This window comes from Rissa tridactyla, chromosome 2, assembly GCF_028500815.1.
Source record: "Rissa tridactyla isolate bRisTri1 chromosome 2, bRisTri1.patW.cur.20221130, whole genome shotgun sequence".
Classification (NCBI taxonomy): Eukaryota; Metazoa; Chordata; class Aves; order Charadriiformes; family Laridae; genus Rissa; species Rissa tridactyla.
Window position 1 is genome coordinate 142,980,620 of NC_071467.1, and position 22,650 is coordinate 143,003,269.

The 22,650-nt window shown below is 38.6% G+C and overlaps 1 protein-coding gene across 1 annotated transcript in view; it reads right to left on the reverse strand.

The window, feature by feature from the left end:
- CDK14 (cyclin dependent kinase 14) overlaps window positions 1-22,650 on the reverse strand; it is a 328,196-nt gene that overhangs the window by 226,949 nt on the left and 78,597 nt on the right. The window contains exons 3-4 of the mRNA XM_054190745.1: window positions 15,943-16,188; window positions 4,087-4,181 (exon numbers count right to left, since the gene is read on the reverse strand). Coding sequence (XP_054046720.1) covers window positions 4,087-4,181; window positions 15,943-16,188 — 341 coding nt within the window. The remainder of the gene's footprint in view (window positions 1-4,086; window positions 4,182-15,942; window positions 16,189-22,650) is intronic.

A 22,650-nucleotide genomic window follows, 5' to 3' on the forward strand; every position in this document is an offset into this window, starting at 1 on the left:
GCAGGTATGTATCGTTTAGTCTTCCCAAATAGTAAGCTAAGATCATGAATTTTTTATTCCATCATTATGATCAGCAGGGGAAATAAATTAAAAAGCTGAAATATATCTCAGGAAATGCATTAAAAAAACCAAACCCCATTACTTGCCACATGCAGCTGGGATAAATATTAAGCACAATAATTCTTTGTACAAAGCATCATTCAAAACAGCTCAAACTGACCTTAAATTCTCCAGCTTCAACTACAGTTAAGGACACATCTCAGAAAAATTTTGGCAAAATGAGAAAGCCAAACATTAGAGTTGGTTGAGAATTAGGGATTCTCAAACATTTTGACCAAAATGCACTTGCTGTTCAAGTATTACCAACTTTTCCAAATACAAATCATGTCTGCATTCTGTGGTATGTCATGAGGGTTTAATCCTTCAGCTGTCAAAACTAGGCACATACCAAAACAAATAGCCCTCTCTTGACCTGTTTTGCTTATTTTTCTTCCCACTGAGCCTGTAGCCAGAATAGAGCAACGTGTATCAGTGTCTCACCCTATATACCTACACCAGGTGCTAGAAAAAAATTCCTCTATCTCTTCCCATATCATTTTAGATAAAGCTATAAACCAAGCCAATCTGCCAGAAAAGGAGCAGTAAAGTTAGGCTCTCATGGAATGGCTGGAGCCAACGTTGGCTCATCCATTTGCCACTCCTCGTCCCTCGTCCCTCTATTTTCCCCAATCCTGTGTTGTAGCAGTAATACTCTCTCTGCTTGCTTTGGGGATATCATATAGGCCAGAGATTCCTCAGTTTCTCAAGGGGATAGAAGAGGAAACAGAGCCACACTATCTCAACCAACAATTCCTTTTGAAATAGCAGATAGCCCCTGTAGTGTTCCCCCTGTTCCTAAGGAATAACCTCCTCCTGCTATGAAGTAGTTCAACTGTTTCTCTAGTTGAAGAAAAAAAAAGTCTGGACAGGAGGCACCGAATCTGGGTGGTAACTGTGAGAGTTATTCAATACTCTGGGGGAAAAAAATGTAAGCCAAAGAAAAGCCTCACCTCTGTGCCTGGGAAGATCATGGAACAGATCCTCCTAGAAGCTATGCTAAGGCACATGAAGGACAGTGATGTGATTTGAGACAGACAGCATGGCTCCACCAAAGCCTAGTCCTGCCTGACCAACCTAGTGGCCTTCTATGATGGAGTGACTACATCAGTGGACAAGGGAACAGCTACAGATGTTGTCTATTTGGACTTCTGTAAGGCCTTTGACATGGTCCCCCACAACATCCTTCTCTCTAAATTGAAAAGATATGGATTTGATGGGTGGACTATTCAGTGGATGAGGAATTGGTTGGATGGTCGCATCCAGAGGGTAGTGGTCAACGGGCTCAATGTCCAGATGGAGATAGGTGAAAACTGGTGTCCCTCAGGGGTCCGTATTGGGACCAGGACTGTTCAACATTGTCATCAATAACATAGTGGGATCGAGCACACCATCAGCAAGTTTGAACACGACACCAAGCTGAGGGGTGCGGTTGACACGCCTGAGGGACAGTATGCCATCCAGAGGGACCCGGACAGGCTTGAGAAGTACAATCTCATGAGGCTCAGCAAGGCCAAGTGCAAGGTCCTGCACCTGGGGTGGGGCAACCCCCCATATTAACACAGGCTGGTGGATGAAAGGATTGAGAGACGCCTTACCAGGAAGGACTTGGGGATGCTGGTGGATGAAAAGCCGGACACGAGCCGATAATGTGCGCCTGCAGCCCAGAAGGCCAACCATATCCTGGGCTGCATCAAAAGAAGCATGGAAAGCAGGTCGACAGAGGTCATTCTGCCCCTCTACTCTGCTCTCATGAGAACTCAAGTGGAGCATCCTGCTCTGGAGCTCTCAGCAGAGGAAACACATGGACCTGTTGAAACAAGTCCAGAGGAGGGGCACAAAAATCATCAGAGGGATGGAACACCTCTCCTATGAATACAGGCTGAGAGAGCTGGGATTGTTCAGCCTGGAGAAGAGAAGGCTCCAGGGAGACCTTATTCCAGCCTTCCAGTACCCAAGAAAGATGCAGACAGACTTTTTAGCAGGGCCTGTTGCAATAGGACAAGGGGGAATGGTTTTAAACTAAAAGAGGGTAAATTTAGACTAGATAGAAGGAAGAATTTTTTACAATGAGGGTGATGAGACACTGGAACAGGTTGCCCAGAGAGGTGGTAGATGCCCCACCCCTGGAAACATTCAAGGTCAGGTTGGACAGGCCTCTGAACAACCTGATCTAGTTGAAGATGTCCCTGCTCACTGCAGGGGGGTTGGAATACCTGACCTTTAAAAGTCCCTTCTATCCCAAACTATTCTATGGTTCTATGAAAATTAAGAAGGTGAAGGAATATTACTATAAATGTATATGCAGAGAATATTCCTAAATTCTTATCCACATTCAAGTTACACACACTTTTTTCAAAATAAATGTTAAGGACCTTGCAAAAGATGTTACAAAGCAGCAGAATAGTTATATATAATTGTTATAATTCACACTACTTATTCTAATATCTATTTATAATGGATAACGTAGAGTCCAGTAATTTGAATTTATTATTCAACTACTATTAAAATCATTGAAGTATTTCTTACTGCAGTCAGCTCTACTAAAACAAATGAATATTTCTAACCAATCTATGTTTTGTAACACGTTCACAAATCACCACTGAATGAAATAGCTTCAGGGAAGTGCTTTGCTTTGTTTTTAACTTTAGGACTGTTCCACTGATTGACAGGACATCTAGCAGCCCTGTTGCCTTCGTTCAGTCTTATTGAAAGCCAAGGCATATGGGATAACTATCACCAGATATGCACTGTGATTTTTAAAGGGTTTTAGTAATAAGGTGCAAGCTGAAATCTATATGGTTTTCTCATATTACGTAGACTCCAATAAAAAGCTTACATATGTATAATGTCTGGAACTTACGGTGATGCGTAACTGAGCCATTAACAACACAAAGTAACTGCATTTTCTTGAAGAAAGCTGCCAGTGAAAGACGATACATGCACCAGCGTGGCAGATGTGTAATACTTCTTTTACATTTAGAAAATGTTTTTATTCATATCAGATGCCATTATGCTCATCAATCTCAAAGCTACTGAGAGATGAGGACACCCCTCATTCTGATTTATTAGAAACACTCAGTGAAAAAAATAGTTTTTCTACCTACCTAACTTAATAACCCTGGAAAATGTTAACACTTATTTCCTTGTTTCAGTAGATTTTCTGTCCCATGACGGTCATGATATTCTGCCTGCTGAGAACACTAAGTTGCCTCGTCTATCATCCACTAGACCAAGTTTTTAAATAAAGATATTGCACGCACCCGATCCCTGTCTCAGAACTGCTTTGTTATTATTGAAAATTTGATTATGAACACTTGATTAAATATATGAACTTGCACAGGACACTTTGCTCAACAAAAGATAACTCTGAACTGAAGCACTAGCTCAAGAAATATATTTTAAGTGTGTTTACTGAGTTATTTTATACAATATAGAAGCACATACGGCATTGGGGATAAAAAAGTTACAACAAATAACATTAAAATGGCTAAAAAAAATCTAACATGTATACAGTAGATTAGTTTGAGGCAGAGTAGTTGTAACAATTGTAAATAAACTCTTGTAAACAAACTAAACAGTAGTCCAAAATTCCATTCATTCCCTTCATGTTATTTTATTCAAGTTTTTTAATAACAATAAACAAACGACTAATAACTTACAGCATCTATTCAGCTTTGCTCTGAGAACACCAGAAAAATCTACTTGACAGTGTATTGTGCTTTTACCCCTAAAAATTCATTTGATATGAATATTGAGAAAGTAGTACAACATTAAAGTATAAAGAAAACATCAGATTAACAAGATAGGACCTCATCTTGTTCTGATGTGAAGGTAGTATGTTACCTGTGCAATATGGTCTTAGTCTCTTTCACTAAAGCCCTTTGCATTCATTCAAAGGGATCTGTGTACAAGTGCAGCAACATCAGTTAATACTTTCTGCTTATCTTCATTTACACACAAAATTAAATGAAAAAAACAAACACTTACTTGCTTTTCCCTTTGTATACTGTAGCATAGGACCCTTCCCCTAGTTTTTCCAGTTTTTCATATGAGTCTGCTTTTCCAAACTTGGGGCTTGTAGGCTAAACAAAACAAAAAAAGATGACCTTTCAGCATATATTGCATCCACAACATTAACTGCTTTGATTCAGCCTTTAGAGATCAAACGCCATTCTCAAAACACATAGACCTGCATATTTTCAGCAGCCAACAATATAAAAAAAAATTAATAGCAGCGCTAATGAAACAATATAACAGGCTACTCAAATAAAACATTATTCAACACCCCAGATGGTGGTTGCCAATTTCAACCATACACTTACATCACTGGAACTATTAAGAGGATATTGTTCCTAATCAAAGAGACGTTTCTGTTTTATTTTTCATATATATCACTTCATACAGGGAAAAAGATCATTAACAACTAAGCTATCTTATTTTTGTTAAAAGATCTAAGCAACAGTCTTAATCTGCCCTACAAAATCAGATGAAAAGAGCTGCTTAATTTTTTTAATTTTTTTTTTTTTTTTTAGACTAAAGCCCACACAAAAACATTGCTCTAAGTAGTCAATGTCCCAACACAACCATTGTTCAGACAGTGGTCAAAATACTATCGGAAAGCATCTTTAATGAGAGTATCTTGATCCTGAATTATGTTTACAGTCTTCAGATTGTGGATATACTCACACCATACTTTTAATGGCATGTATCTGCAGCATAGCTGAATAAAGTCCTGTAGCCTTAATACCTGCAGCCTAAGTGAGGGGCCTAAAGCTGAACCAAGCCAAGCAATGGTTCTTGCTCAAAGCGCCAGGTAGCTCAGCTGGCCTTTGCGACAGACTGGTACTTGCCCCACTTTTACAAAGTCCTTACAGAGAACACCAGAACACTGCAAAACCAGGAATTCACCTGACATTAAAACTTTCCAATGAAGTTCTTGGAAACTGTTTGAATTTTTTGAAGTGCATCCTATTCTCCCAAATTTCCTCATATTCCCATCATCTGGAAGGAAAGAACTTTTTATTTTTCCTCCAACACCAGAAGGATGCTGCAAAAAACTGACCTGGAGCTGCCGTCGGCATTATCTACATATATTTTAGAGTGCTCAGATGTTCTGTACCTAAAACAACCAAAAGAGTATAGAGCAGAAAGTTCGGAGTTTCAGCACTGATGCTCAAATCACATACAGGGACTGATTTGTTAGTACTCTGGTTATAACACTACAAAGAAAAGCAGTCAAGTAAATCCAGTGTGGTCAGGGTTGAGTTCAACTGGGAGACTCTAAAGAATGTGCAGCTGCACGCAGTGTACACTCACATTTAGGATTTTATGCCTGATTTACAAAAAGTCCTCAAGTTTCGGTTTTTTGAAAGGAGACAAACATTACAATACGGGACATATTTTTGTGTAAATTCCTTTAAAACCATGATCACAAGTTTTAAATCAACGGAGTCTAGAAATTACTTCTATTTAAACAGACAAGAGCATCCCAAGTAAGATGACTCACAGCTCTCCACTACACCCATTTTACCATTAGACAGAAAATTTAAAAAATTCTCTTTACGCAACTATTCTACATTCGTCCTAAGCCATAATTCTGCCACTTTGGCATATGTCCCCTTTTTTGAGGCTAACATCTCAGCTCTCTATTGAATGGTATCAGAATATACACATGTATGTTTGAAAAATTGCGCCCTTTCATCTCCCTTCAATACACAGAACAACCTATTATTTTGCTATCTGATTCCTAAGTATGAATAAACTGAGGAAAATATGTCATATGGGAATTCTCAGATCTTTTTCCTGTTACATTATTTGGACAGCTTCATTATAGATAAGGCAGTAATATTCTCAGCTCCCAATCTGTGCCTAAAAACGCATTCTGCCTGGTTAGAAATGAATTTTACTACTTGTTTTTTTTAATCACAGTTCTATTACAGATGTCTCTAATAGAGGTGACTAAAATATTTATTCAAGTAGCCACCTCATTTAAGCATCCAATTATGGAATGCAACATTACAAAACTATAGAACAAAAGTGTTCTGATGTTTGAGTGTCTCCCATATAATGAAGAGGGATGGCAAAGTATTTCCCAAATTGCAGGCTGCAGTGAACACACAGTGAGCGGAAATGTGTTTGGAGTGGAAACGCTGCCCAGTTAACAGTGTATAGTTCACTGTTGGTTTCCTCATACAGTGAGGAAGAAAAAGGACAGGATTTATACATGTGTTTCACATTCATTCCTATTTTCACACTGAGATTTACTTTTATTTTATACTGCTGGAAACCATAATATAAAGGTCACAACTTGTAATGCCTTAAGATCTTGATAGGAAGCAGGATGCCTTTAATCCATTACCACACAGTAAATCATCAACAGTAATTATTCCTACAACCTCAAGCTCATTTCTCCATATCCCAGCTGTCAGAAGCATGTATTTAAGGTCATGCCTTTGACTCATTCTCCTACTGGAAGCTGCTGCATCCTCATCAAGAAGGGGCAAAACGCTAAAAGCTCGCATTGGCGGGACCAGGAGAAGAGCTCACCCCTGGTGAAAGAGATACTGGTTTCAACTGTCTTGTCCTCCGGGCTGACCCCACACACTGCCCCAGGACTCAGCTCTGCAGCAGCAAAGCCGACCTGCCACCCTCCTGAAACAGCCCAAATCACTTGTCCGGTGCCTGCTCACGCTAGGTAAGAGCAGACCAGAAACAACCAGAAACCCAAGCCATCAGCCACCGCCTGTCCCATATGCCATAAAACCACGTGGCTGACGTCCTCTTCTTTCCTGGTTACAGCACCTCCTCAGCGGAACTCAGCTCTATTCCAACTGGATCACAAGACGGGATTGCCCATGTTCTCATGCTAGTAGATCTCCCTTTGTGAAAAAGGACGTTATTTTTCCTTGCATTTGTAATCTTAAAAGGCTTACAGTTTTCAAAGGTGTCTGTGTAGAACAGCACTTCAGAGGATTTTACCAAAAAAATTTAAATAAATTCTGAGCAGAAGGAAATTCTCAGCAGAAGACTTTGCAAACTAATTTGCATGTCATTTCTTAATGAAACATGAAGACAGATCTCACTTGGCACATACAATTACTTTCAAAAATGAAGGAACACATTCACTATTTCTCCAACATTTTCTCAAAAAAATTTTTTAAATGAAGTCTTACACATTAATTCAAACTTATTACAAATGGCTTACAAATCGTTGTGGTAAGAAGTTCAGACATTTCTTACCTTTCCTTTTATTTCTGGATTATAAAGAAGTTGAAGATTTCTTGAGATAATGCAAAAACATAAAACTTTCCAAAACTTATGTTTTAAGCTTAAAGTGATCTAAATAAAGGGCTATGGAAGGGATCTAAAAAAGTTAAGGAAGTTCCATGTGACTGCTGAAAATTCTATTTCAGTCTATTTTACGTTATTATTGCACTCTCCCTGTCATATAGCTATTTTTTCAGCTTCATGGCCATGAATTTCATTGTTCAGATTTCTCCACATTGGTTTATCTTCTTCAACCTTTTCTGTTAAAAAAAAAGCCTTGTTATAGCAAAATTACAGTACCTTTTTTTTTTTTTAACAAATGCTAATATTAAAATCAAATACAGAAAATTCACTTTAAAGTATAATTTCTTCTTTTAAAGTATTTTATTCCTTCTGGTAAAATACATGGAAATGCATATATACAGAGATTTGTGTTTACATAGTCACAAGAGTCCCATATTCTGCATAGGATGTGGTTGACTGAAATACACATAGCGAGTGAGACATATCCAGAGCACATCAGATGTACCAGGCTTGCATCAGCCACTAATATATCTCACAAGCAGCAGATTCGCAAGAAGTTCCCCTATATTTTAGAAGGCTAGTGCAATCTTCCAATTTGACTCAGATAATATTCCTCAACAGAGAAGAGTACTAATTTTAGCTGAATGCACATATTTTGATAAATGTTTGTTCAAAGTTACCTTTTGAAGATTTAACATTACGATACTTCTACCATGATTAATTTTCCCTTCTTCCCACTCCTCCTTGCTGCTTTTTAACCCTCTAAAACACTAACATAGACTCATAGAGAGTCCAACCATTAACCGAGCACTGCCAAGTTATCTCTAAACCATGGCCCTCAGCACCACATCTACACGTCTTCTAAATACCTCCAGGGATGAGGACACAACAACTTCCCTGGGCAGCCTGTTCCAATGCTTGACAACTCTTTTGGTGAAGAAATTTTTCCTAATATCTGATCTAAACCTCCCCTGGCATGACTCAAGGCCATTTCCTCTTGTCTTATCGCTTGTTATTTGGGAGAAGAGACCAACCCCCACCTTGCTACAATCTCCCTTCAGGTAGTTGTAGAGAGCCATAAGGTCTCCCCTCAGCCTCCTTTTCTCCAGGCTAAACCACCCCAGCTCCCTCAGCCGCTTCTCATAACACTTGTGCTCCAGACCCCTCACCAGCTTTGTTGCCCTTCTTTGGACAAGCTCCAGCACCTCAATGTCTTTCTTGTAGCGAGGGGCCCAAAACTGAACATAGTATTTGAGATGCAGCCTCACCAGTGCCAAGTACAGGGGGACAATCACTTCCTTAGTCCTGCTGGCCACACTATTTCTGATATAGGTCAGGATCCTACTGGCCTTCATGGCTACCTGGGCACACTGACAGCTCAAATTCAGCCAGCTGTCGACCAAAATAAGTCACAACATAACATGACTGTGATAAAAGCACAATCTGAAAACTGGTTATTTACTGAATGTGTAATGGTTTTTTTTCAGTTAATTAAAGCCTTCGAATCTTTTCTATGAAAATTTTATCATGATTTGCTGGACATAAGCCAAAGGGAGATCTACCCCCTAGCGTCACACAGACTTGTAGATATTGAACATCAGTGGAACTACTTAGGCATAAAGAAGCCTGTTGCTCAGTGTTAAAGCTTTCTATTTGTTATGAAAAAAGAACTCTCAAAGCTAAGAAAAAAATAAAACACTGGTGCACGTGTGACCAAGACTGAACTATTTAACGGCAAAAAGTTAAATAGGCAGTAAACAACCATTCAGCAAGAAATTGCTACTCCTGGAAATTCACCAAGAAGTGAATTTTCATGCTAGGGAGAAATCTTCTAGAGAACTCAAGTGAGAAAGATAGATGAATTACTGAGACAGAAGGGAGTAAAGGTCCTCATGCCTTTAAAGAAATGAATATAGTTCCAAGTCACTGTGAAAGGCAGCACAGGTTGTGCTGGATCACGTTATCCCCAAGAGGACATTGGCAACTGGAGTGCAGGACAGTGTACATCTTTCCCTTCAGGAAACCCACTAGGAGTTTTACTTGTTTGCCTTTATGCTTCACTTTCCTTGAAAATAGTTTCCATTAAGGTACTTTTCTTATTATTAGCCTATATTTTTTCCAGTGCAAGATTAGTCTAAGAGCTCCACTGAGCACAGCGAGTGAGCATCTCTAGCAGCACGGCTTACAGTAACCAATATTAGATATTTTTTTCCCCTCTGGTTAAGGAAATACAGATCATAGTAACAAGGATAGAAAGAGCATGCCAAAATAATGAATACAGAAATAGAGGCAGCTAGTATGTCAAACTGACATGAGCATTAAAAATAACAGAGAGAAAAAGAAATTAGAGGAAACTGTCTTTTCTGACCAGGTCACTTCAAATCACCATTTCATTGATACAGACTGTAGGAGGGATAACAGTTTTAATACAGGATCTTGCAGTGTGAGTCCTTGCACTACCTTGCCATGTGAATACCTCTCTTTCTCGGAAATTTTCAAAATCTATGTAGTAAAGAAAGCTTTAATGGAAAAACACACCGCAAATCACCTGACTATTCTTACAGAAGCTGTGTGGGTTATGTTCTCATGCATTTTTCATAACTGCAAAACAGCTTGTGAATGTCACACTTAACTGGCATGCTCCCGAGCCTAAGTTTTAAATAGACTTTTTTGTTGTTTTTTTTTTTTTTTAAACTGCAGGATATTAAACTTCAATATAAAACTATCCTCAAGGGAAAAATACTATGTTCACAGTACCACTGTAAATTATTGAAAATCAAAAATTTAGATCTGTTTTGTTATATGTCTCCAAAGAAATAAACCCATTGCTAGAAAAACTTGAAAGTAAAAGGTAGGCCGAGGCCTAAGTAAGACTAAATCACAAGAACTGAAGATATTGGTTTTTTTTATGAATCTATATTTTGTCTTCTTTGACACAATGGTAAAGCTTCTTTCATGAAACCATATGCAAGTTTCACAATAATTAGTCCCCTTTGTTAAAGTTTTACCCTATGTACAGTAATTTCTTTCTTTTTTAAACCTTGTAAGTTGGACTGTATTGTAAGGCAACGTTCAAGGGATACAAAGATATTCAAGAATCCGAACCTAGCATTAATCTGAGCTGTACCACTATCTGATCCTCTCCTATCGCTGGTATCTTTCTAACCCTTTAACATGCTGGCATAAATTAAGAGCAACCTGAGCAGGAATGACCATACAGCTCTCTGTGAAATGCCTGGATGCAGTTTTTAAAGCTGTTTACTTGTTCTCCAGGCTACTAAAGCACAGGAGTTGGACCAATTGACACATTTTATCTGCCTTATCATCTAAAGAGTATCCCCCCAAGTTAATGATTCTTAAAGATTCCTTTGTGCCAGAAAAGAAAAATCTGCTCTCTACGCTGAATTTTGAATTTTTTTTACCTTGATAAAAAGTATCGACCAGGAAGGATGCAGTTACCCTTGTCATTAATAGGTTCCTAAAACCGGAGGAGGTTTCATACACCTGAAGAGGAAGACAGGCGAGAACAGCACAGAGCGTTTAGGCAGACAGAAAGGACGCCTAAGTTTTAGGCAAAATTCTGACTTTATTGTCTGCTTTAAAGTTAGATTTCTTATACAACTGATTTACAATGTGTTAATAGGATCAGGTCATGCTTTTCCTTGCACTTTTTTGGAGGAAAGTTGCATATAATAGGACTGAAAATTAATAGAAGTTACAGAAACAGAAGAGAAGCTGTTCACCCAGAAAGAGCACAGAGCAAGTGCAGTAAAGTATTGATTGTTCACTTATTTTCATCTGAATGAATTTTTTACATTTATGTGAGCTGGTAGAAGGTAAGTGCTTTGCTGCACTCAGTATTTTTAAAAATAACCGAAAGGTAGTACATATACCTTAACATGTCACTTGAATTCATTGCCATGGATCTTAAGTCATTCAAAGAGAACGAACTGATGTGTACCACCACATAACTAAACCTTAACCAGATGGCTAGCTTACAAAACTTGCAATACTCTCTTCACATACTATGCAAAAGTATTATTTCAATGTATAAAATGTGTACACTGAATACAACAAAACTTCACCTTGCACTGGAGAAAAACAAATAAGGCCAAATGCCTAAAGAGCATGGATCCGAAAATCATCTTTCAAAGCCAGTGTTACTTCGGAAAGAGTGGCATGGGTTTGATTTTGAGTGGTGCTTCTTTTATTTTGTCCAGTTCACTTTGTAGTTTTACTCTTTCTTCAACCAGGGAGAATAGAAAAGCAAGTTTCTTCCCTTGGTAAGCAGAAGACTCAGCAAGAGATTTTTAGATACATAAAGACAGACAGATGATAGGTAGAGATAGATGGACACGTACACACCTATAAACATATACATTATGCATAAGCATTATGTGAATGTATATACGTTATGTCCATATATATTGTGTTGCGCTGGTTCAGAGCAAAGGTCTGTCTAGCCAAATTCCCTTCTTCTAACCGTGGCAGGCAGGTGATGCACAGGTAGGTGAACACCTACTTCACTAGCTCCAGGGTAAGTATTATCCATTATTCTGATGTGATAAAAGGATAAGTCTGTTCTTCTGGAAATTTCATTCCATAATAACATCCAATTTCAATGAGCTTAAACAATTTGGAAATCACACTTGTAGATGTTTTCTGATGTTTAAAAGAAGGGGAGAAGAAAATGCAACACAATGTGACTGTTTTACATAATGAGAATGTAAATGTCAGGTGGAAAGACTCTAAGACTAAAAATACAGTTTGTCTTACAAGAACAAAAAAATAATGTGCTAACTTCCGTCTGTATGCTACTGCACTAATTTCTACCGGGTTGCAACAAAGTATGACATTAACTGCAGAAAATTACTTCATGTTCAAAGGTAAATGATTTCTTTTCCAAGTGACAATCTGTGGGCAGGGACATGGAGTTCCAGCTTCCTTAAACCTGTGTGTGTGTCATCTTTCTCATCACAAGGTGCAGAGCATTTCAAAGGTACAGAAAACACAGATGGATATTATGCCATCTGTGGAGTATTATTTGGTGATCTTCACCAAACACTAAAGCTGGTATCTGCCAGAGAACTGATAAAGATTTTGAAACTAATCAAAACACAAGTTATTGACCCAGGGCATTATAAACAAGGTCTTTCAGGTCACATCTTGAAAAATGTTATTTCTGAGACAAATAAAGGACTTTCACCTGAGCAGTGATACAGAGACTGCAAGCCTCACCTATGTACCTCCTGTAAGACATCAGTTCCCCACCTGATTGCTACAGGGGACTTTAAATGATCAAAGGAAAGCGACTAAAAGGAAGCCTAACTCTGATTCAGTTCCTCTACTAATCAAGCGTAGAAAGTGCAAATTGAAGGTACCATACTTCTATCAGAATATCTTAAAATAAAGCTTACAGAAGGCAGAGCCAAAACTGAAACACAACTACACAACTGTAGCCAGTACGACCCAGAGGGCATAGCATGCTCGAGAATACCTACAGAAACTGAAATGCCTGTCCAGACAGGTATAATCTCTGCAGCAGAAGAATTTCCATAGAATCAGGTTATAACTCAATAAGAGAGAATATGTAGCAGTCCTCTGACATGGAAGAAAAAGAAGTAATGATCAGAAGAGAAAGTAGCAAGGGCATCTGCTACACAACATCAGGACTAGAAAAAAAATGAAAGCCAAAAACCTTTGTCAATTCAAGTGTAATTCAAAAACCAGAGAATGACAAATTCCTGCAACTAACCACACAGACATGTGCTCAATGAAATGTGCATCAGCACATCTCCTGCCTGAGGCAATGTATTCAGGCTTTGGGGGAAGGGGAACAACTCGATGGTATCTCTGCCTTGGATGTTTGAACTTGGGTCTGCTGGGCAGGAGCGGGTGTGACCTGTGATCAGCAGAGGGCTAACACCACCTTTTGCCGTGAAGTTCTTCTCTTCCCTGTTCATTGACATGAACACTGACATCATTCCACAAGTTTTTCCTTGCCAGGTGCTTTTTGGATCACTCCTTGTGAGGAAGAGTCAAAAATGACTAACAATGCCTCTAAGCAGAAGGAAGAACTGAGTTTACTGAATAAAGTCATAAAAATCAGGGGGAATTACAGGAAGGTGAGAAATGAGAACTGTATTTCAGGAAATTCCTATGCACCTACTTTAACACATGAGAAGTCCCCAGCAAGTCTCTGTAAGTCAGCATAGCAGAAGACAAATATCAATTGATGATATCAAGGCTGGGGATTGAGAGCAGCCCTGCCAAGAAGGACTGGGGGATACTGGTGGATGAGAAGCTCAACATGACCCTACAATGTGCACTCACAGCCCAGAAAACCGTATCCTGGGCTGCATCAAAAGAAGTGTGGAAAGCAGGGCAAGGGAGGTGATTCTGCCCCTCTACTCTACCCTCGTGAGACCCGACCTGGAGTACTGCATCCAGCTCTGGAGCTCTCAGCAGAGGAAACACATGGACCTGTTGAAACAGGTCCAGAGGAGGGGCACAAAAATCATCAGAGGGATGGAACACCTCTCCTATGAATACAGGCTGAGAGAGCTGGGATTGTTCAGCCTGGAGAAGAGAAGGCTCCAGGGAGACCTTATTCCAGCCTTCCAGTACCCAAAGGTGACTTATAAGAAAGATGCAGACAGACGTTTTAGCAGGCCCTGTTGCAATAGGACAAGGGGGAATGGTTTTAAACTAAAAGAGGGTAAATTTAGACTAGAGAAGGAAGAATTTTTTTTATGATGAGGGTGGTAAGACACTGGAACAGGTTGCCCAGAGAGGTTGTAGATGCCCCACCCCTGGAAACATTCAAGGTCAGGTTGGACAGGCCTCTGAACAACCTGATCTAGTTGAAGATGTCCCTGCTCACTGCAGGGGGGTTGGAATACCTGACCTTTAAAGGTCCCTTCTATCCCACACTGTTCTATGATTCTATGAAGATTACCAAAAGCGTATGTTTAGCTGGGGCTCTAACCAGCAGCATACTAGTAGAGGAAGTATTAACATCATTACATAAGAAAATCCTGGGATCATAGGAGATTGCACGGACATAGTAGAGTACCAGCCCTCTAGAAAAGATCAAGATGCCAATAACACATTTTCAAAAAAGGCTGCTTCACAATTCTGGAAGCAGAGCAAACAAAACCCTTCAGTTTTAATAGAAAAGTAGTACATAAAACATTAACGGAAATTAGTAATAGTTTCTAAGAGGAACAAGATAAGAACAGAAGAGATGCGGAGAGAGTTAATACCACAAAAAAACTTAAGGGAAGACTTTCCAAAAAAGTAATTTAAATTGACAGTTGTGGTGCCAAACAATAATCAGGCATCATGCACAAGTAAACACGGTGCAAACAGCTCCATTCATCCTTAATGATTGTAAAAGTTTTACGATAAGAACTCCTTGTTATGGACTCATCTGGAACACACTGGAGACATCTTTAGCAGCAGCTATATAATGCCAGGCAATGATGAAAAAGCAAATTTGTTTTTGCTACAGATGGTTACACTTTAAAATGTAACCTTTTCTAAAAAGGACAGTCCCCTAGAGACATGACATCTTATCCATTAAATTCACATGGGTTAAACAAAGCTCATCTACAGAAAATGAATCTCTGTCATTTCTTCTTAGAAGTCTGACAGGATTCAGTCAAACTTCTGTAGGGAGGACAGAAGATGTCCAGAAGATAGAGCAAAACAAAAAAGAAAGAAAAGAAAAAAGAAGAGGCAATCAACCTTTTAAATTATTTCACGCCAACTAAGATTTGAAGCGTTACATTCATTCTGCTTAGATCCGTAGTCTTCAACTAAAAGGTCACATTATTATGGATTTCTCTTGCCAAAGCATAACAGAAATAGTTTTTCAATAATTTTGAAGGTCTTTTGGGGAAAATCTGTTCTGGGCATTATGCATGAAAGATATGACATTTTATTTATTTAGTTTCTTTCAAAATACTTGAGAATAAAACAACAATGATGATGTGTTGTTAAACCTCTCTGAGTTGCTTCTCTCTCTTCTCTCTCTCACACACACAGTTTCTGACATACAAAGAAATGTCATTTTTACTACTTGATTTTAGAAAGAAACTTTAAAAATGTAAACAAAATCTGTCAAATCTGATCCGTTTCTCTAAAACCTAAATATAAAAATCAAAAAGGCAATTCGTGTGGTTTCCTAAAATTCATGGTAAAGAATTCTTCTTCATAAATAAGCAACCCTCTGCAAAATTTGCAACATAAACACTACAGCAGCTATAATGCCATACCAGGATCAGGAGAGGAAAATGCTTAGGAATCCCATAAAACACCCTAGCTAATATCTGAGAGGAATTTCAGAATATACTCTTTTTCAAGTTCTATTTTCTTAGTCTATTTTACACATAACACTACAAATATATATGGGAAACATCTTTAATAGCCGCCATGAGCTTTTTGTTTTGTTTTAACTAATCATTTCCTTCTTAAGCAAGAAAACATTTATCTGGTCTTATTAATGCCACCCATTTGGTATGCAAGCAGGTGTCAGGACTGTGCACTTACAGAGCTGGGGCTGGAGTGCCGCCTGACTTTAGGTGATTCCTTCCCTGCAGATGAAGTTTTGAAGTTAATGCAAGCGTTGTTCTCCGAATGAACCCTCTTCACTTGATTAGTTGGTTTCTCAAATGGATCAAAACTACTCTGCGTCCTCTGAACCCGTACTTTTTTATCCTCAGGAATTGTATCCAGAGGTTTGATCACTGAATCCATTCCCTGGCAGTTCCGTGTAGACATCTTTGTGACACATATCTGAAAGGAAAAAACAGCATTCATTGACTCTAACGGGCTTAAAGTCTGTGTCAATCCATGCATCAGCCAGCATCAAAAAAGGCATTGGACTTCATAAGCATTCATTATCTATTTCTACATTAAAATTGCAAACACCACCTGCATTTTACATAGGGATGCATTTTACGTAGGGGAAACACACCACAGTCATAACAATAAAAAGCCTATCTTTGTAGAGTGTACTAAAAGATCCTGAAAAAGAAGACAAAAGAGGAACATACATAAAATTCATACATTTTTTTTTTCTTGTACAATGTGCTCTTAGCAAAATGCCACTTCACTTCTTTCTCCAATCTAGCCACCAATATCTGCAAGCAGTATTGATTTCCATTTGTTTAAAACTGGATGAGACTAAACTTAAATAAATGATGGTAGTTTGTGTGTGCACTTCGATGCTGGCTTGCCGAAGATCCAATACCGGTATATTATTGTATTTTCAAATAATGCTTATACAGTGTTATTATTATTATCACCATATGTCCCAGAAAATCAAATCAGTAAATCAATTCCCAGGCACTGAAACGTGAGACTGCAGCTTAATGGCACACTAAAGCACAGAAGTTCAATTCTTTGTTACTGTGAAGTATGACTCTGCCAAGCCCCGAAGACTGCAACTTGCTGCTTGAGCTACCAAAATACGCTATTGCTAGTTCAAAAGAACTAAATGAGCAGAACGGTGAGTTTAGATCCTCCAGTCATGTACGTTTATGTTTTTCATTGTAATACATTCCAACATATAAGACTTTTTTTTTAGATCACACAGTTGGTAGGGGGTTGTATTTGAGGCCTCAGCTTCCATTTTCACCCATAAGAGACTCGACCTTTACTTGTGAAGAAAAGAAATAATCTTAGCTCTCAGGCTACAGGGAAAGGCTACGAATGTGATACAGGCAGACCCCAGAGGCTCCTTAAATCATAAGGCAAATTAAAAGAATCTACAGTGTACTTTTTCCAAGATATTTGCAAGTATTTAAGGATATACAGTGTTAATTTGCTGTCAACTGTACTGTTCACACACATACAATTAAAGAAGCATAATGTTCCATTTAAGCACCTACAATCTAAGCATTTTTGAAAACTTGCTGTCATAAAATAGTTAACATGAAAACAATAAAAAGAAATATTTACAATTTATTCAGGACTCTTTCCCCATAACCCAAAGTATCTCCAATACAAACTTCTCCAATAAATTATTCTTTGCCATTTCCCCTGAAATCCAACTAATTTCAATTGTTTGTAGACATACTGGGTGGCTATAACTTACATTTTTGATGTTTTGTGGTTTTGATGATACACTGTAACTGTAGATCAAAGATTTCTTTTGTACATTAAAAATTTAAAGTACACTTCCTGCACAGTGCCATCTGGCCAAACAATCATACAGCAGGTCAACTCTAATGACAGACATTACTCGCACTGCAAACCAGGCTTTACAAGGGTTCACGTTTCTTCTCATTAAAGTGGTTTCTCCAAGACTAAAACTTAACCAAGTTTTAACTGAGAAAAGGAACAGCCCCCCTTCCTTACAAATGATAATTCCCTCTCAGGCCAAAATTAAGGCAATTATGTAATTTTGGTCTATTACTTCAGAGAGAAAAGATATATTACTTCAGAGAGGGAAGATAAAGAGCTGCTGCACAAAGAATTTTTAATTAGCCTTCTTGTAAAATTAATTGGCTGCTTTTCCCTGAAACAACTTACATGCACAGACATGCACCCACATACTTCCCACTGTCCTCTCCAGATTCGTGATGCTTGCTACCAACAAAGAAGTTTTAATTATGATGTAAACTGAAATTACTATTAAAATAGCGGTGCTTCCATTTTGCTTAATCGACAGGGATGGAAATAAATCAGAAAGTATTTCTCAGCCTATGAAATCCTATGATCTAGAAAACAGCGGCAGGAAACAGGGAGGAAAGGCTCAAAAGCTTGTACTTGTTTTCCTTTCAAATTACCAAAGGCCACCTATAGCCAGTTAAAATGTTTGGAATCCACAGCTATAAACATACTATAGATAATAATGCCATGAGTACTGCTTCTAGTTTCTTTTTCCACTGGAAAATCTCCATGGCTAGTTCTAACATGGGCCAAGTAAGCATTGCATTAAAAAAAAAAAACAACATGCAAGACAGCTGTTACTATTTATCGTCTCTACTGGAAGCAGTAATAGTTTGGAATTAGATATTGAAGGGAGCCACTTTAACCTTCAGGTCACTTGACTGAATCTGGAGTAGGATTAAAAAAACCCCACAACTGCCTTCTAATAGCCAACTTCAAACATTTGCAAACGACTAAAATCAAGACGTACACCAACCAGCCGCTGCTCAGAAGTCAAACACCTCAGTGGATGCACAGACTGAACACCGGCATCACCAGTGGAAAAGACTGAAGGCTGCAGAGAAGTGCAAAAGCAGGGGCTGCTCCCGGTGCTCCTCTGCCTGCTCTGCAACTGCAGCACTTCTCCTGCCAGCGCTGGGCAAGGGGTTTCATTCACCACTTCTCTCTCACCTCTATCAATACTTCCCTAGCAGAAACAAAACATTCTCTCCAAGTGACTGCTGACCACAGTGCACTGTCAAGCCAACAGAACTGAGCTTATGCTGTTGCTGAAGGATACGCATTTCCAATCCATCTATCGTTCCTATAAAATTCTGAAGAGAAACAATATTTAAGCGGTTGGTTTACATTCTGACTTTGATAGGCCAAGTACAGCTTCACACTGAAACTCTGTTCTGTGAAAGCTGAAAGGAGCAGGTCTAAAATGTCAGTGCTGGGCACTGGCTGTAACTTCAAAATTACACAGCTTAAAGTTGCAGTAAACTCATTGGTAGTTTCAGGTTTCCCTCCATCAGCAAGAGTTAAACTACCACAATGGCCTTGCTTTTGCCCCTGGGCAGTGGGTACACCCACTGATGGTAGAACTTATTCTATAGAGACTTATCATCCAAAAGAGCAACAGTGTATGTCCACATTTTGGAGATCTTCCTGCGCATACAAATGATCTCAGATATCACTGGGATGAGTATATCCCTTTTAGGAATGGTACAGGCTTGAATTTTTCTGTTACACTAATTCAGCCTTTTAAGTATCATTTTTCCCTTGTACTGCATAACAGAAGTGATGCGTATAAATTTCAGCCTCTCAAATACTCATACAAATACTTAACATCAGAAGCTCTTAGACCTGTAAACCACTCTCTACCACCTGGCAGTTCCTTGCTGGTAGTCAGGAGAAATCTAAACTCCCCCCTCTTAGTTCCAGCTTTCTTTTTGCATAAAAGAGTAAGTACCATTTTCCAGTTAAAGCACAGTATTTGTCACAAAGGAGACAGGGTCGTTTTCAGCCTTTTAGATGCTTCCATGCAATCCTCTGGGCTAATCAGAATTTCCTTCTGAGGCCATTTTGCCATGTGTAAGACAGGATCTTTCTTTTCACCCCATTTCATCTGTTTTATCTGCAAAAGGCATAGGTGGTTTGGGGCTATTCTTTGAATAACCCTACATGCAGGACAACCCTCACGCGCTCCAGTAAAGATGACAAAGTCATTCAGAAAGTAATGAAAACTATCTCTTGGCAGTGCAGCCTCAAGACTGGATGATTTTGTTGAGTACCTGCTTTAGCTGCAGTTACCAGAATAAAAAACAAAGTGTAAGAGCTCATGACATATAGGAAGTCAATCTATATGATTCAACACCCCTTCTGGCCCTTGCTCTATAAATCTATGTAATGCTGTACTTAAAACCACAGAGCCTAGACACTCATTGAGATGCTGTAAATGCCACCACAGCCTAAACCAGTGCTACATGAAGATGTGATCAATGGCATCTTAACTATTAGAAGCACTTACCCCAAATGTATATGGAGACAATATAGGTGATATCTTGGCTTGTCATACAAGATGACAATCATGCTTTACAAAATGCAATCAAAAGAAAGAGAAGGCAATAACTTTTCAATATGAATGCAATATCCATTTAAAGAAACTTCTATCTAGTGCACAACATGAGTTATTAAGCAGTTTTAATTACTGTTTCTTTAACAAAAGTCCTCACACAAGTAAACATTAAGGTATGTCAACACGTTAAGTGATTCTTTCCCCTTCAGGAGTAACTGCATAATTTGGTACTTCCACCACAAACTACATTCAAAACGTAACTTTCAGAAGTATAAACTATTTCAGAAACTGTTTGGCTTTTAAAAGCAGTGCAATGAAATCACAGTTATCACTTTCAGAAGAGGTATTTCTGCTAGCACATCTCGTAACTATGGAGAGCAGAGAAATGGGACCTTCGTTTATGCTTTCTCTCTTTTTTATAGGAAACAGCATTTAAAAATAGGACAATCAACTTAATACATTCAACAACTACATATTATTACAAGTGGAACAGGCAATACACCAAAAAACTCTGTCATGTAAGCACTGTTTCAGCAGACATTCCCTTCCTTCCCAACCTTACATCAGATAGTAAAAGCTCACGAAAATCACTGACTGATTCACCACCTCTGACTGCAGGCATGTTAGGTGGCCCATACATGAGACATAAAAGAGGCTACAGCTGCTTTCTGCCACCTAAGTTCCAACCTGGCAGAAATTCCAATAGTGGTACCTCGGAGAAGCATGCTGAAAAACAGATGTTGGCAAAAACGGCAGCAGAGGAGCAGGGACAAGGAGTATACATTAAAAAAAAAATATACTTCTTACATGGAAAAAAGGTAAAACAAAATCAAGGCAATGGTATGTATGATATTCACATCAGTGAACTTTACTTGTAGGACATACATCCCCCAAGCTTCTGCTTTGGTACCAAGATGAAAGTCCTAGAAAACCCGAACTAGACTCCAATGCCCAACCTCCCTTTGGAAGGAGTCTTGTTCTTCTCCACAGAGAACAGAGTGATCCTACAGAAACTCATTTTTTGTGTTTGAAGTTACTGATTGGAAAAGCACTTCCAAAGCAGAACTCGGAAACTGTCCAGCGACTCAGTGCCTTCATGGGAAAGGAATTAATCTGAAAATAGCAATGACTGTTCCTACTCAGTGAAGCAGAAGTTTTAATACTTGAGATTCCCTGACCCCAGCCTTAGAGGAAAGATGCCTGTCAGCCCAGGTATGGTCCAACAGAAGCACCTCTCCGTGAACATCCTGCCCATCTAATTTCTCACATAAGGATCATTAATGTTAAATACACAATTGTAATTCCCCAAGTTGTTTCACACTCTGCTGCCAAACAGAATGCCAATACCCCAAGCAGTCACCAAAGCAACCACTGGTATCTCATCCATTCTCCACACCCTGACGACTGAAATAATAAACTCACTGTTTTAATTTGTCTACAGTTATTTAGACTGTCTCAACTAAAAAGGTAAGACAAAATAAGAGATGGTAAAACAGAAGTCATTTCGCCACTTAAAACCTATAGCACAAAGACCTGCCTTGCAGTTGTTTGAAAAGCAACTTCCAGTATTACTTGAGCTATCACAGATTCTGGCAATGTAAAGTAAAATAAAAAGCCACCCCATAAAAGTTAGCACAGTTTGGTATTAGAAGTTATTTTAGTGTTTCTGTCTGTGTTTTTATTTATTTAAAGTAAAAAGAGTCATTACCACACACCTAGAACATTAAAGAAAGCGCACCTCGAAATTCCTAATATTAGATCCGCAAAAAAGCATAACGTGGTCTTACACTTTCTTAGTTGCTGATCAGAATCAGAAGACAATGCACAACAGACAACAAAACAGCTTGGACAGTCTTTTTTCCCCCTCTCATCCTAATTAGTCTCACAATCAATTTGAGGAGATCCCGAGGCTGCTCCAGGATAAACAGGCTTAGTCATCATTACATCAGTAAGGATCACTGGCTAGAGTTTCCTACAGCCCCTAGCCTAACATCACACTATTTATCACATCTCAAGACATAATGTCTGCAAATAGCCAAATTTTCCCCATAAAGATTACTGCTGAAGTTAAGAGACTGAAATCACAAGAAATGTATTTATGTTCCATGCATAAAGTCCACAATAAGTCCTATTAAATAAATAAAAATCGCTATAACCATTCATGGAACGATTTCTAAATAAAGATGTCTCTTTGAATCACCTTGTATTATTTCAAGCAATACTGCTTAATCTGCATTTGGGATTAATGTAAAAAAAAAAAAAAAAAAAAGGTTTATCAGATTTAGTTATTGTGATAGATTCAATGCAAGATTTTTTTCACTTTCTCACTGTCAACAAAATTAAGAAGTCCCAAACATACCGGATTCTTAGAATTAAAGGTTGCTGGATTAACTAATTTACTGTTTAAAGTAATCTATCATTTAAAGAGCGAGAGTGATCAGTTAAAACATGTAAGTAATTTATAGTGCTTACGGTTCATGAATTTTAAAAGTCATGAATGTCCCCTGAATTAATCACCTGTTAGC